General features: G+C 44.2%; 1 protein-coding gene across 11 annotated transcripts in view; it reads left to right on the top strand.

Moving 5' to 3' along the window:
• Positions 1 to 4,263, top strand: part of WRN (WRN RecQ like helicase) — a 126,872-nt gene extending 122,609 nt beyond the window's left edge. For 9 of the 11 annotated variants that reach the window (XM_036011642.1, XM_036011639.1, XM_036011641.1 and 6 more), the window contains one exon: positions 1,485 to 2,536. In XM_036011642.1, coding sequence (XP_035867535.1) covers positions 1,485 to 1,604 — 120 coding nt within the window. In that variant the 3' untranslated portion in view covers positions 1,605 to 2,536. Of the gene's footprint in view, positions 1 to 1,484 lie in introns of all 11 variants that reach the window. The other 2 variants (XM_028526900.2, XM_028526899.2) reach the window with 2 other exon arrangements.
• The last annotated feature ends 8,250 nt before the right edge of the window (positions 4,264 to 12,513 follow it).

The raw sequence follows: 12,513 nt of genomic DNA, 5'->3' as shown, positions 1-12,513 counted from the left end.
CATAGTTCTTTCCTCTACACTGGATTTCTTTTGTTAAGCTGGAACAACTAACAGTTTTTACCTTTCTCAAATATAAGTTTTAGAGTTTTTTTGCCAAGGATCTTTTACTTTTCCCCCCATCCTTAAATATTTTGAAACCATTTTTATTTATTTTTTTAAGATTTATTTTTATTTTTATTTATTTATTTTTAGAGAGGGAAAGGAGAGAGAAAGGGAGAGAGAGAGAAACATCAATGTGCAGTTGCTGGGGGCCATGGCCTGCCATGGCCCGCAACCCAGGCATGTCCTGACTGGGAATCGAACCTGCGATGCTTTGGTTTGCAGCCTGTGCTCAATCCACGGAGCTACGCCAGCCAGGTGAAACCATTTTTAAACATAGAAAACACACTAAAGTAGCAAGCAGTTAATGAAGAATATATAGACACAGTCTTCATTTTTGAAATGGAATAAATCATACTTTTGTACCTTAGGCTAATGGACAGGATACCTTAGATGAAGCCCCCGCATCACAAAGCCCTTCAAACAGTTTCAGTAACCACAGTAACTCGGCTGGGTTCCCCGGTGGTCGGATGTCAGAATGACCTCTCTGTCGTGTCAGTGTGAGAATCTAGTTTGAGCATCTGGTCCTCAAACTGAGACAACACGGATTAATACCATTTTAGGCTTACGGAACCCTTACCTACCTAAAATTATTTAGTTTTTTTTCACATGTGGATTGTTTAGTTCACAACCACTGCCTTTGGTTCTGAAAACAGTTTTTCTCAGAGACGTTTGACTTGGGGTTCTGCCGCCTCGTGTGGGGCGTGGCCCCCCGAACTCGTGCAGTGTTGTGTACGGGTGTGTCTGTCTTTTTTTCTCAGCAGTGGATCTCTGGTTTTTAACAGATTCTCTAAACGTCTGTGAAATGAAAAACAACTTCTAAAATTTATTCGGCGAAGCTGTTTTAGTGTCTCCTGTGTCTGAGCGCCTCTGCGAGGCACTGACGATGGAACCCTCGCCAGTCCCTCTGCCGCCACAGATGCGGCAGTCGCGTGCTTTTCAGATGCCTGGTACCACTCTGGGTGTGCAAGTGCACTTGTGCGCGCGTGCGGGCTTGTGCGCGCGTGCGGGCACACTCGTGCCCAGGCAGCCGTCTTCCTCCGAACGTGAGACCCGCCGTTCTGGTCACCCCGAAGCACACGCAGCGGGGGACAGGGCCCCGCAACGCCGCCTAGTCCTCTCCTTCCCAGCTGAGCGGCCGCACTCGCGTGTCTAAGAATGCACAGCCGGATGGCGAGTGAATTGCCCAAATTACTGACCGAGCGACTTTTGTATCTCTTTTCTTAAATGTACTTTCTGATCCAGAAATGAATTTGAAAGGTCTCACTTTTTTGTTTTACTTGGCGAGGGAAGGGAGGCAGGTACATACTTGATAACGTGTTAGTGTCGTTTCTGGCACATTTTAACGGTGCAGATATGCCTTTTCTGTTTCGTTTTCCTTACAGACGCCATCGGAAACTTCTCAGAGAAGACTGCCCGCGTGGTTTGCCAAAGGAAGCGTGACCCTGTCCGACACGAGCAAGAAGTCCGTGGCCAAAACCAAAAACAAGGGTCTCTTCGGCTAGAGTGGCAGCCGCCAGAAGGATGATGTTCGTCTTGCTGGACTGAGGCAGAGGTGCTGTATTTCGTTCCTGGAAAGCCTGGGGGATGACGTTTCCGTTTAAACATTGTTCTGATCTCCAAGTAAAACTCACCTGTCGGTCAATCAGCCGGCATCTCACCGCGGCCGTGTGCGCGTTCACTTCGACCTGCGTCGTGCGAGCGAGTGCCCCGGGGGGCTCGGAGCGGGTCTCCTTGAGGGTTGCTCCGAGAAACGGCCATCGCGGCGCTTTGTAGTCTCTTGCAGGCGTGAGTCTGGGGAGTGCCACGTGCGGTGGTGATGGGGTGCAGGCAGCGGATCAGTCGCCGTGTGCTGATGTGTGTGTGGTGCAGGACGCTCCTGTGTCACCCCGAGTCCGTGTCGCACGGGAAGAAACACAGAGGTTTCACAGCCGTCTCTGCCGTCTTCGGACCGTGCTCGTCTCCACACTGTTAGATGCTGTCCGTGCCCCGGCTCAGGAGGGCGGAACATTGGGCTTCCATGTAAATAGGGGAAGAGAATATAGCAAAGGAGACCAATTTGCACAAGAAAATTGTATTTTCTACACGATTTCTATTGTTTTTTAAAATAATCAATTTGAAAAATGTCCATCATACTGAATGTTATAAAGATTATATATATATTAATCTGTTTTAAGCTTTCATTTATTTAATTGCCCTATTTTTTGAGGATGTCAGAATTTGATTCTAAAATCTACTTATGTAGCACATATAACTGAAATATCTAAAACCCGTACTGGTGATACTAATTTGGGTAAACCATAGTAATATAGCTTTAAGCAGTTGACCCTGTGGCCTTACTTGAATTTTGTAAATAAAAATAACTGTCATTAATACATAAGAAACACATGATTGTTGTAGAATTAGAAAATCCAGAGAAGTGAAAAAAGAAAAGAAAAATCACCAGTAGTCCCACCAGCTTTATGACATTCACCATAACTTTTTATGCACTTTTTCTAAGTTTGTTACATGAAAAATGCATGAAAGAATTTTCTTTGTAAAACATTCAAGTTATACTCAAAACGTGAAAGTGCCCGTACTCCTATTTTCTCGCATCCCAATACCTGCCCTAAACCAGAAGGTGCCTTCTATTGTATGTGTGCCATGTAGTTCTTCAGTCATTTGTTCTGCATTTACAGGCCTTTGCATGGGGAGCTATACACATTCTTACCTTTTTAGACACAAATGAGATCATGCTATATGCAATTTTCTGCACCAGATTTTTTACTTAATACGCTGTGAAGCCCTTTCCATTCAGTGTCTGTTGGTCTCATTGTTCTTTACAGCTACAGGCTTATATCCTATAATTTGTATAATCACTTTTCTATTGGTCGTTTCTGCTTTGTCATTTTTCTATAGTAGATTGTTTTTAGAAGTAAAATTAGAGAGTGAAACATAAACATGTTGTTTGTTATATTTCATTTGTATATATGCTGGACATTTTTGTCATTAAACAGTCTTCCACAGAATCTTGTTTTGTGGCTTTATGCAGTACAGTGACCCTCTAAGTGTGGTCTGCTGGCCATCAGGAGTCCCTGCAACCCTTTCAGGGGGCCACCAAGATGTTATCTGCCTTCTGTATTATGTCGATGTTTGAAACGAGGGTGCAAAGGGCAGTGAGTAAAACCACTGGCGCTTTAGTGCAGAGCAAAGCAGTGGCACTAAATTACTGTTTTTATTACTTCTCAGTCCTTTCCAGTATTCTGCGTGATGCAGTGCGAGTTTGCATAAAGCTCTTCTGCTGCCAGAGTATGAGGGTCTTCTCCAGGAAAAGCCCTGCTTTGACTGATTGAGTTGTGAGCTGAATTGGTTGCTTTTCCCCCCACGAAACACTGTTTTTACTGAAGACAATGGCTGATGGGGAACTCTGACTGGTCATTCAGACTTGGGCGTTTGGCGGACATTTCCTTTCCAAACGGAACAAAATCAGCCTCTCACTTCAAGGAAAACTGATTATTTGTTGCCATTGATAAAATTTGAGATTTCTAGCAAAATTTATAATTTTGAAAAACTTATGTCTGCTACCAAGAGTTTGACAGCTTCCCATAACACAGACTTTCCTAATGAGGTGGTAAGGTGAATTTTTTATTGTTACATTATATGATGATTCTTGTCAACATGCAGAAGCTGTGCATGACCCAGTGAACCTGTACTTTCCGAGGGATTGACATAGGGTCTTACAAAGTCATGCGTGGTAAAAGATTCATTCAAAGTGCACGATGGACCAGAGGACCACAACAAAGCAGAGTATGAAAAAAGTCGTTTCGGGTTGTACACTGCAGCCAATCTATAAGAAACTAACGCTTGTCCAGTCGGATGTAGTTTCAAAGAAGAATACCTACAATTATCTGGAAAGGTTAGTTACTGAAATCTCTTTCCTGTTTTAACTGCGCGCCTGTGTGAGGTCAGTCCTTGTTCGTGCGCTTAGCCCGAACGGCACATGGAAGCCACGTGGAAGCAGACTGGACGCAGAAGCGGACCTGCGGGTCCGGCCTCTCTGTTGAACCCAGGCCGTCACTGTTCTCGCTTGGTGGTGGGGCGGGGTGCAGAGAAGTATATTGGCGTTACATGTAATGGATTTACTACTGCTATTTTTAAGCAAATTAATAAATATTTTAAACTTTTTCTCAGTTTTGATTTCTACAAATGGGAAATAGTGGTAGCTGTTACCTATGTTAACAAAAGCTCTTTGGGGCCCTTAATGATTTTTAAGAATATAAAAGGGCCTGAGATCTAGGAGGTTGAAAACCGCTGATATGGTATTTTATTATATAGACATCTATGAATTATTTAGCTGATTTCATATTATTGGACATTAAAGTTGCTTCCAATTTTTCTGCTGTTCTAAGCACAGCTTTGAACATTTTGAAATGAAATATGGTATAGTCTCATGCCAAAGACATAGAGGGAGAGAGAAAATTAATTTTTTTGTTTATGTAGTAGAATGTATGCCTTCCCAGCAGGCCTGTTTGGGTTGGTTCAGGAGAAGAACTCCAACCCGGATGTGCGAGTGGCACCTGCGGCCCCAACTAAGCCAGTCTTTGGCAGCTGTTTGGATCTGGGGTAGGCATGTGACCTAAGCCGTCCAATCAGAGTGAATCTCAGGACTTAACTGTGGGAATGCTGAAGCAGCTGTGTTCTCTTTTCCCCTGCTGTTGCTGCTGAGGAAGCATGAACCTTGGGAGTGTTGGAGCCACTTTAGGACCACAAGGAACCTTCCTTTAGTGGAGCTGACTCGGATCCAGGCAGAGTAGAAACAGGGTCCCAAAATCAGGTTGCTGGTGACATTTCTGGGCTACTAGCTCATACCTCTTCTAAAATCAGACATCACTTTGCACATCTCAGCTACATGAGGCATTAAGTTCTTTTACGTAAAACCTGTTTCAATGAGGGGTTTTCTTTTTTGGTTTTAACTTCCAATGATGTGCAGTTGTCACAACATTGATATGATTGACAGAAAGAGCCTCCAAGGGACATAGAAGATGTCGAATTTCTTTAATGGCAAAGGATGTAGAATCTCATATAGTTCTGCAAAGTAGATGACAAAGCAGCACGCTCCTAGGCAAAAGCAGAGGCTTCTAGATCTCACACATTCTCCTGTCTTTTCGCAAGTTCCCTCTGGGGTGTGTGTGCACCCTCCCCTGTCCCTGCCCCTCCCACCCCAAATCCCTACCAGCGGAGAGTGTTTTGGAGGCTCTGCTGTATGTCGCTCCCTGATCATTAGGTGCAAGTAACTGGTGCAAAATGGTCACAGCACGTCGGAGAGTATTTCCTGTTAGCATAGAAAACTGAACTGAACTGCCCAGGTATGGCACTGTTCTGCAGCAGCCTCAGGCCTCAAGTCTATCTCTGGCTCATTCTTAAAAACAAGGACTTTCTCTCAGCTTTTATTCTCATGCTGTCTCCTGCAGAAAGTATTGATTGCATTGTCTTCTGTGTTGTTGTAGGGCCATAGAACTCTGACAACAGGATCAGGAAAATCCCTGCCAGTTATTTGGAATTCAAAACAGCTGTGGTCCTACCAGACTGTTAAAATAAGAATAGAAAATTCTTTCCATTCAAAGAGGTTGCAATAGAATTAACTCAGAGCATGAAAGATCCAGCGGGATGATCGTACAGTCATGTTAGAGCTAAACAGACTGTAGGAATAATAAATGTTAGCTGTTCTCTTCCTTTGCCGGTAGGGAAGCTACAGGGGCAGCCACTTTGTAATCAGAAGGCTCTCCGTGGTTTGGTCAAAGAAAGGGAGTTAAGTAATTCTGACATTTAAGGGCACTGGGCTAAATTTCTCAAGGCACCAAAGTTAACTTATTTTTCACCTAACAGGATACAAAACTTGTATGAAAATCATTGGAAGAATCAAGTATTTCTAAATTAATGTAATATTCTGATTCATGAGTCAGCATCTGTTAAGACAGTCTTAAAATCTCTGAATATGAATTACTTTTAACTTCTTCAAAGGCTTAGTATAGCTGATTAAGGGTCGGGATGTTTGAGCTGGGGAGCGCTGAACAGGCAGAGAGTGGGGAGCAGGAAGGAGGAAAAGGCAGCTGCTGCAACCCTGTGAGCCTTCAAGAGTGTGGGGGGGCTCCTCAAGACCCCCAGACCCTCTTTCTCCTAGGTCCTAATGGGGGAAGTTTATTATATTTATTGCCTCACTTGAATTTTATACAGTTTCTAAAGCATACAGCAAGAACCCATCAGTTTATTCTTTTTTAATTTTATTGAGTTAATTGGAGTGACACTGATCAATAAAATTATATAGGTTTCAAGTACACAGTTCTGTAACATCACCTGTACATTGCACTGTGTGTAATACAAAACTGAAAGCTGCAAATGAACAAAAACCCAGTTTCTTTTGTTCCTTTGGCTTACTTTCAAGCTGAGAGTAACTAAGGGAACATTTACCTCCCTGGTTCAAGAGCACCATCTACTGCTCAGTCTTGGTAATTTCAGCTTATATGGTGCACAGGACTATCAGAACATTGGTTTCTGGGTTGAGCTTCAGGTGTGTGGCTAATGTGTCAAGATTTGACAGGAGAGAGAGGTGTTCACTCTGGGCTAGTCTCTGTGACCCGCAGAGAAGCTACAATCTTTTTATCCATTTATAGAGCAGCAGGATTTTAAATCTGAGTCTATTTACCAGCTCTTGTGTGCTGGGCATAATAGGATTTACTTCTCTGTTGTCAACTGGAAATTTTCTTTTACCTATATTGAGACAATAAAAATAATAATCTTCCCTTGACCTGTTTTGAGAACATTCTGTGGCTCCCTACAGTTCAGAAAGGAGCTTCTTAAACTTCCACTTTTCTTTTCCCCTACTTTACGCCCAACACAGGGAACCCAAGCCACAGCTTGGTAGTAGGAATGAGAGCAATGCTGGCCCCTCACTGAACAGGTCTCATGGTTAGATCTAGTCTGCACACCTGGGTTCGAAGGGTCCTGAAGACCAACTGCATTCCTGCACAGGGCATCTCTGAAGCCCACGCTGAGTCTCACACTGCTCACCACCCACCCTAGGCGGGGCCTGCCTTTGTTCAGGCCACCCAGCCCCAGCTGAGGTGGCTGTAGTCCCAGGGCAACCACGTGTCACCAGCTGAATTGTGCTCCTCCCCCCCCAATTCCTGTGTGGAAGTCCGAGCCACCAGGGCCTCAGAATCTGTATTTGGATGTAGGGTTTTTAAAGGGGTAATTAAGTTAAAAGGAGGGCATTAGGGTGGGCCTTAATTCAGCATGACTGTGTCCTCATTAGAAGAGGAGATTAGGACACAGGCTCACTCAAGAAAACCAGGTGAAGACACAGGGGGAAGACGGCTGGCCCTGTTATAAGTCAGGGAGAGAGGCCTCCGGGGATCCAGACCCTCTGCCACCTTGATCTTGGACCTCTGGCCTCCAGAACTGTGAGAAAATAAATTTATTTTGTTGAAACCCCCCAGTTTGTGGTGCTGCATGACAGCTCCAGCAAACTTAAAACACCTGGAGACTCTCATTGTTTAAATTCATCCTGTAAAACTGACCGTTTAAACAGCCTTTTTCTGAGCATTGTTTTCCGTTCACACACATCCTGTGGGGTCCTGAGATTCTACGTCTTCCCTGCTCAGACCGCGTTCATGACACGCTGAACTCGTTGGAAAGGCAGGTGGGGGAGAGCCCAGCCGGGCGAGAGCGCCTGGACGTTTGGAACACCCTGTCTGCACTTTCAAGGGCTCCGAGGCCCTCTTAGCCTGGACCACAAGGCCTTTTGCAGCTTGGCGCCAACTTTCCTCATACAATTTTAAAGACAAAGTTGCAAATCCAGTACGTGTTTGTTAGAAAAAATAGATATTCGATTAGAAAAATAAATAAGTTTCTATAACCTTCCCACTCAGGATTAACTATGGTTTTCAGCCAGGGGTTTGCTTTCGTGTTCACTTTGCAGTCAGTTCTGACGCAGCGTCATGACGCAGCATCCTTTTTAACGGCTCCACAGCATTCTACCGAACAACGTTGGACTGTTTCGGATGGTTAGAATATTTCCGTGTGTGGTTGCTGTGCTACAACGGACATCTTTTTAAATAATTTCAAGACATGGAAATCCTCTTGGTATAAATTCCTGGATATAGCCTTACTACATTTCTAGCTGGTTGTTGTAGTAAGACTGATGATAGTTTTTGAACAGGAACCGTTAGTTATATAAATTTTCACTGGTTATTTATGACTTTCCAGGTAGACTATCATTTCATGTGCCAAAGGTGATGATGATTTGCCTCATTGTGCATGATGAATATCTCTTAATTCTTCTTTTGCAATTTGCATGGGCAGAACTTTGAGAATGTTGGATAATTGTAATGAAATCAAGCATACTTGTCTTGTTTCTGTTGATAATTTTGTTTTATCATTAATTATATTTAATAGTGATTTCTGATCAATACTTTCCACAGCCAGGAAATTTCCTTCTATTTATAAGCTTTTAATGATTTTCCAGAATGGATGTTGTATTTATTAGGTGCCTTTATATACTTTTAAAAAATATTTGGTTTGTAAATAGGACAAATTATATATATAGATTTTTTTCTAATATTTAGCAATTTTTCTGGTCTGGTAGTTTTCTGGTAGTGGTAAATTACTTATTTGAATTAGAGTCAGATTTAATATATTTATATTTTGCTTGGTATTATGTTTGTAAGCACTATTTGTTATTTTTCCCTTCCCTCTTTCATTCCTCCCTCCCTCCCTCCCTCCCTTCCTTCCACAGGTTTTAGTATAAGGCCGTACCAGTTTTATAAAAAAGAACTGAAATATTTCTCTATTTTTAAAAAATGTAATAGTAAAAATAAAGTCTCACATCTGAGTACTTTGGGGTTATTTCATGTGCTTTGGTTTTTAGAATTATAATTGGTACAGATGGCGTTATAATTCTTACTTCCTCTTAAATCTAAGGATCACTAAGGAGGCTGATTTTAAGTTTCCAAGGGATTTGACTTTGAAAAGAGTCTGCTTCCTTTTTATCTCTAGTTTTATCGAGTGCAGCAGACTCTGCACATAGGCTGGCCCAACATCATCCCTTCCATTTCTTTCTGGAAACTGAACTCCGATTTCGTCAAGGGCAGCAAAGTATCTAGCTAAAATGACTCAGCTTCCCTGTCTACCAGGCTGCTAGTCAGGGCATGTGGTGCATTTTGATAGTTAGATGTAGGCTCCATGTAGGCTCGAGTTCCCGTGGATAGAGTTGCTTTTGGAATGAAAAGGCGAAGACAACCCGGAGAAACCCGCTTTGCTTGCGGCTTTGCCCTTTCCCCTTCCTCCTCACTACATTTCCTCACTGGAATGCAGACGTGATGTCTGGAGGAAAGACAAGCATGATGATAAGCTCCCATGTGCTACCGATGACCGAGCAGACAACACAAAGAAGTTGGGTCACAATGGCATCGTGGAGCAGGTGTGCCTGCTTGGACTGCTGGTCTTATAAGTCCAGTGAAGCGCTAGGACACTGGGAGTTGTGCGTCCTGTTATCTGCAGCTGAATGCGTGGCTAATGGACACACAACCCCGTGATCAGAGAATATGGCTGGCCCCAAGTCTGCTTTCGTGTAGTGACTGTGATACGCTAACTGCTGTAACACACAGACTGCACAGTGTAAGCCACGGGGGCCCATTCTCCTTGTTTAGGGTTGAGCATGGAGCTTAGTTTTGATGAGACAAGTGAGAAGTCTCTTGGGTCCTTCTGAGCAAGGTTTTCTTGCTTGAAAAAGGGCTTGCAAGGAAAAAGTCTCTAGATGAATTTCCAATGACCCGACGATGGCAGTTTTGATGGTGGAGGTGGTGGAAGAGCTGGAGAGGGACCAGAGAAAGTGATGCCACCAACAGAGCAAGGTCAGCGAAATGCAGTTCCGGGGGGACTCGTGCACAGCTAGGTTTGATGGCCGGGCATGACGTGAGTATACAAAATCTGAGGTTCTTAGTTTTCCCAGATGACCATCAATCCCCAGAAATGCTTTTGGTTTCCACCATCATTTTCTAATTAATCAGATGAATTCTGCCCTTCACAAATGGTAGGGTCAGATTGCTATTCCTTACTAATTAATCCTGCTATGCTCTGTGGTACGTCTCCTCCGTAATTCATATGTGAGTGTCTCATCCTGCTGATCAGTCAGCAGCTCTGCCCAGGGTTCTGTCAAGTGAGCCAAGCTATTGATTTATAAGTAAAATAATGTACTGCCTGGCTTTGATGATATTACAAAGGCAACTAATTTCTCAAGAGTGTGCTAATTCAATATAACATAATAAAGAAAACTGACTTGCTTTGAGAGATAGATGATTTTAGAATTAGCCTGCTCCCAAAAGTTCATTTCTTCAGATGGGTAAGAACTTACTCCAGATGGCTATAACCCTGATCTGTTGGTGATGAGATGCCCTAAACACATGCAGGTTACTAGTTTTATGGGTATTTTCTTAAGCCAGATAAATTATCTGAGATGAGGAACAGAAGTCGACTCGACTTTATCATTTTTGCTGCAACCCAGTACTCGGGGTATGTGTGTACGCTTTTATCTGACTCTGCAAAGTCCTATAAATCAGAGATTTTCAGTCCTCCTCATCACAAGGCACGCACCAACTAATTACTAAAATTCTGCAGCCCACCAAAGAATACGTTGTAATGTTTTTTTGCTGCTCTTTCCTCTCTTTCCTTTGCCCTTTACTACTTCTCCTTTATTACCAATTGAAGCTAACGAGTTTTATTGGTATGATCTCTTCCTTAAATGAGAGAATTCAGCAGTGAACCCATTTTGGCCTTAATTGACTTTTTAAATTCACGTTGTAGTCTTCTTGTTTTTAGATATGGCAAGTAACTTCTTTTTAAAAAAAATTCATAACTCTATTAAGGTATAATTGACAAATAAAAATTGTGTGTATATGGTATACAATGGGATGTTGTGTTACCTGTATATTGTGAAGTGATTACCGCAGTCAAGCTAATGAACATATCCATTATCTCACATTGTTAAAATTTTGCGGTAAATTTTAAAATTGTCTCCTGGGCAATTTGGATATTGTTGTGAGACTCCAAATGCTATGTGACCATCCTTCCTTTCTTTTTCTTTTGAGCAGGCAGGCAGTCCCCTGTTGAGGTGTAGCTGGAGGGCCGGCGTGTTAAGCTTTCAGCTAAGCCCCGCTGCCTGACATCACTCCAGAAGACCCAAGGCACTGATGTCCCCATTGTCTCCTTGCAGACAGGTGGGGTGGCAAGCTCAGTTCCACCCCTTGGTGTCACTGTTAGCTTCCTGGCCTGTACCAACTCAGTGTTTCCAAGTGGGGGTATAAGATCAGCTCCCCACTGGGCTCTGCCGCCACCAGGGAGAGGTCAACAGGGAATGAAGTGTTGACTAAGCCACCTGATACACCTCATTGCACCTAGTTGCTGCTGGGCGGGACAGAGGCTCTGGTCCCCAGTGGGCCCTGCAGACACTGGGGGTGGACGGGCAGGAGTGCCAGCTGGCCCTGCTTCCTGCTTTGCATGGCCTCATTTAATCTTGTCATTGCCTGCTGGGGCCGGCCGGAGGCTCACCTCCCTTGGAACTTGCTGACACTGTGCTGCTGGGAGAGTCAGAACACCCCTGCTTCCTCGGGGGGGGGGGGGGGGGGGCGTGTGGTGATGGAAGATCAGCTCCTCACTGGGCTCCGCTGACGCAGCACCGGTGCATGTCTGCGAGGAGCGAGGTGGTGGGATGGCAGATTGGTCCCTGCTCAGTCCTGTCGAACGCTGAAGGAGATGGGCTTTTCCTTTTGGCATTTGCCTGGAGTAATGCAGGCTTTACCAGAAAGGTCTATTGCTAGGCCACCATCCTTTGGCTGGGAGGGACGGACTTTTCTTGGAGCTTTTCCACTCGTGCCTATTAGTGATTCCAGGTGTGCGACTCTGCAGCACCAGGGCCAGGGTGTCCCGGAGGCAAGGAGGACACTCAGGCCGAGTTAAGGAGATTGCCCTCACCAGTGTGGGTGGGCTGTCGTCCGACCCATTAATTGCTGAACAGAACGAAAAGCAGGAGCAGGGCAAACTTGCTGTCTGCTTGAGCCCTCGGGCCTTGGAGTCTGGGTTGGAGCTGTGCCACTGGACTTCCTAGGCCTGGAGCTTTCAGATGGCAGATCGTGAGACTTTGTATCACCCATAATCTGTCAGCAAGCCCCTCATAGTAAATAAGTCTCTTTCTATAGCTCTACATATATCCAAGTTCCGGCACAAATAATATCCCCTTTTTTTTTAAAGATTTTATTTATTTATTCTTTAGAGAGGGAAGGGAGGGAGAAAGAGAGAGAGAAACATCAATGTGCGGTTGCTGGGGGCCGTGGCCTGCAACCCAGGTATGTGCCCTGACTGGGAATCGAATCTGCAACACTT

This window comes from Phyllostomus discolor, chromosome 11, assembly GCF_004126475.2.
Source record: "Phyllostomus discolor isolate MPI-MPIP mPhyDis1 chromosome 11, mPhyDis1.pri.v3, whole genome shotgun sequence".
NCBI classification, from domain to species: Eukaryota; Metazoa; Chordata; class Mammalia; order Chiroptera; family Phyllostomidae; genus Phyllostomus; species Phyllostomus discolor.
The sequence above is the reverse complement of the archived record's forward strand: the minus strand, read 5'-3'. Positions and strand labels throughout refer to the sequence as shown.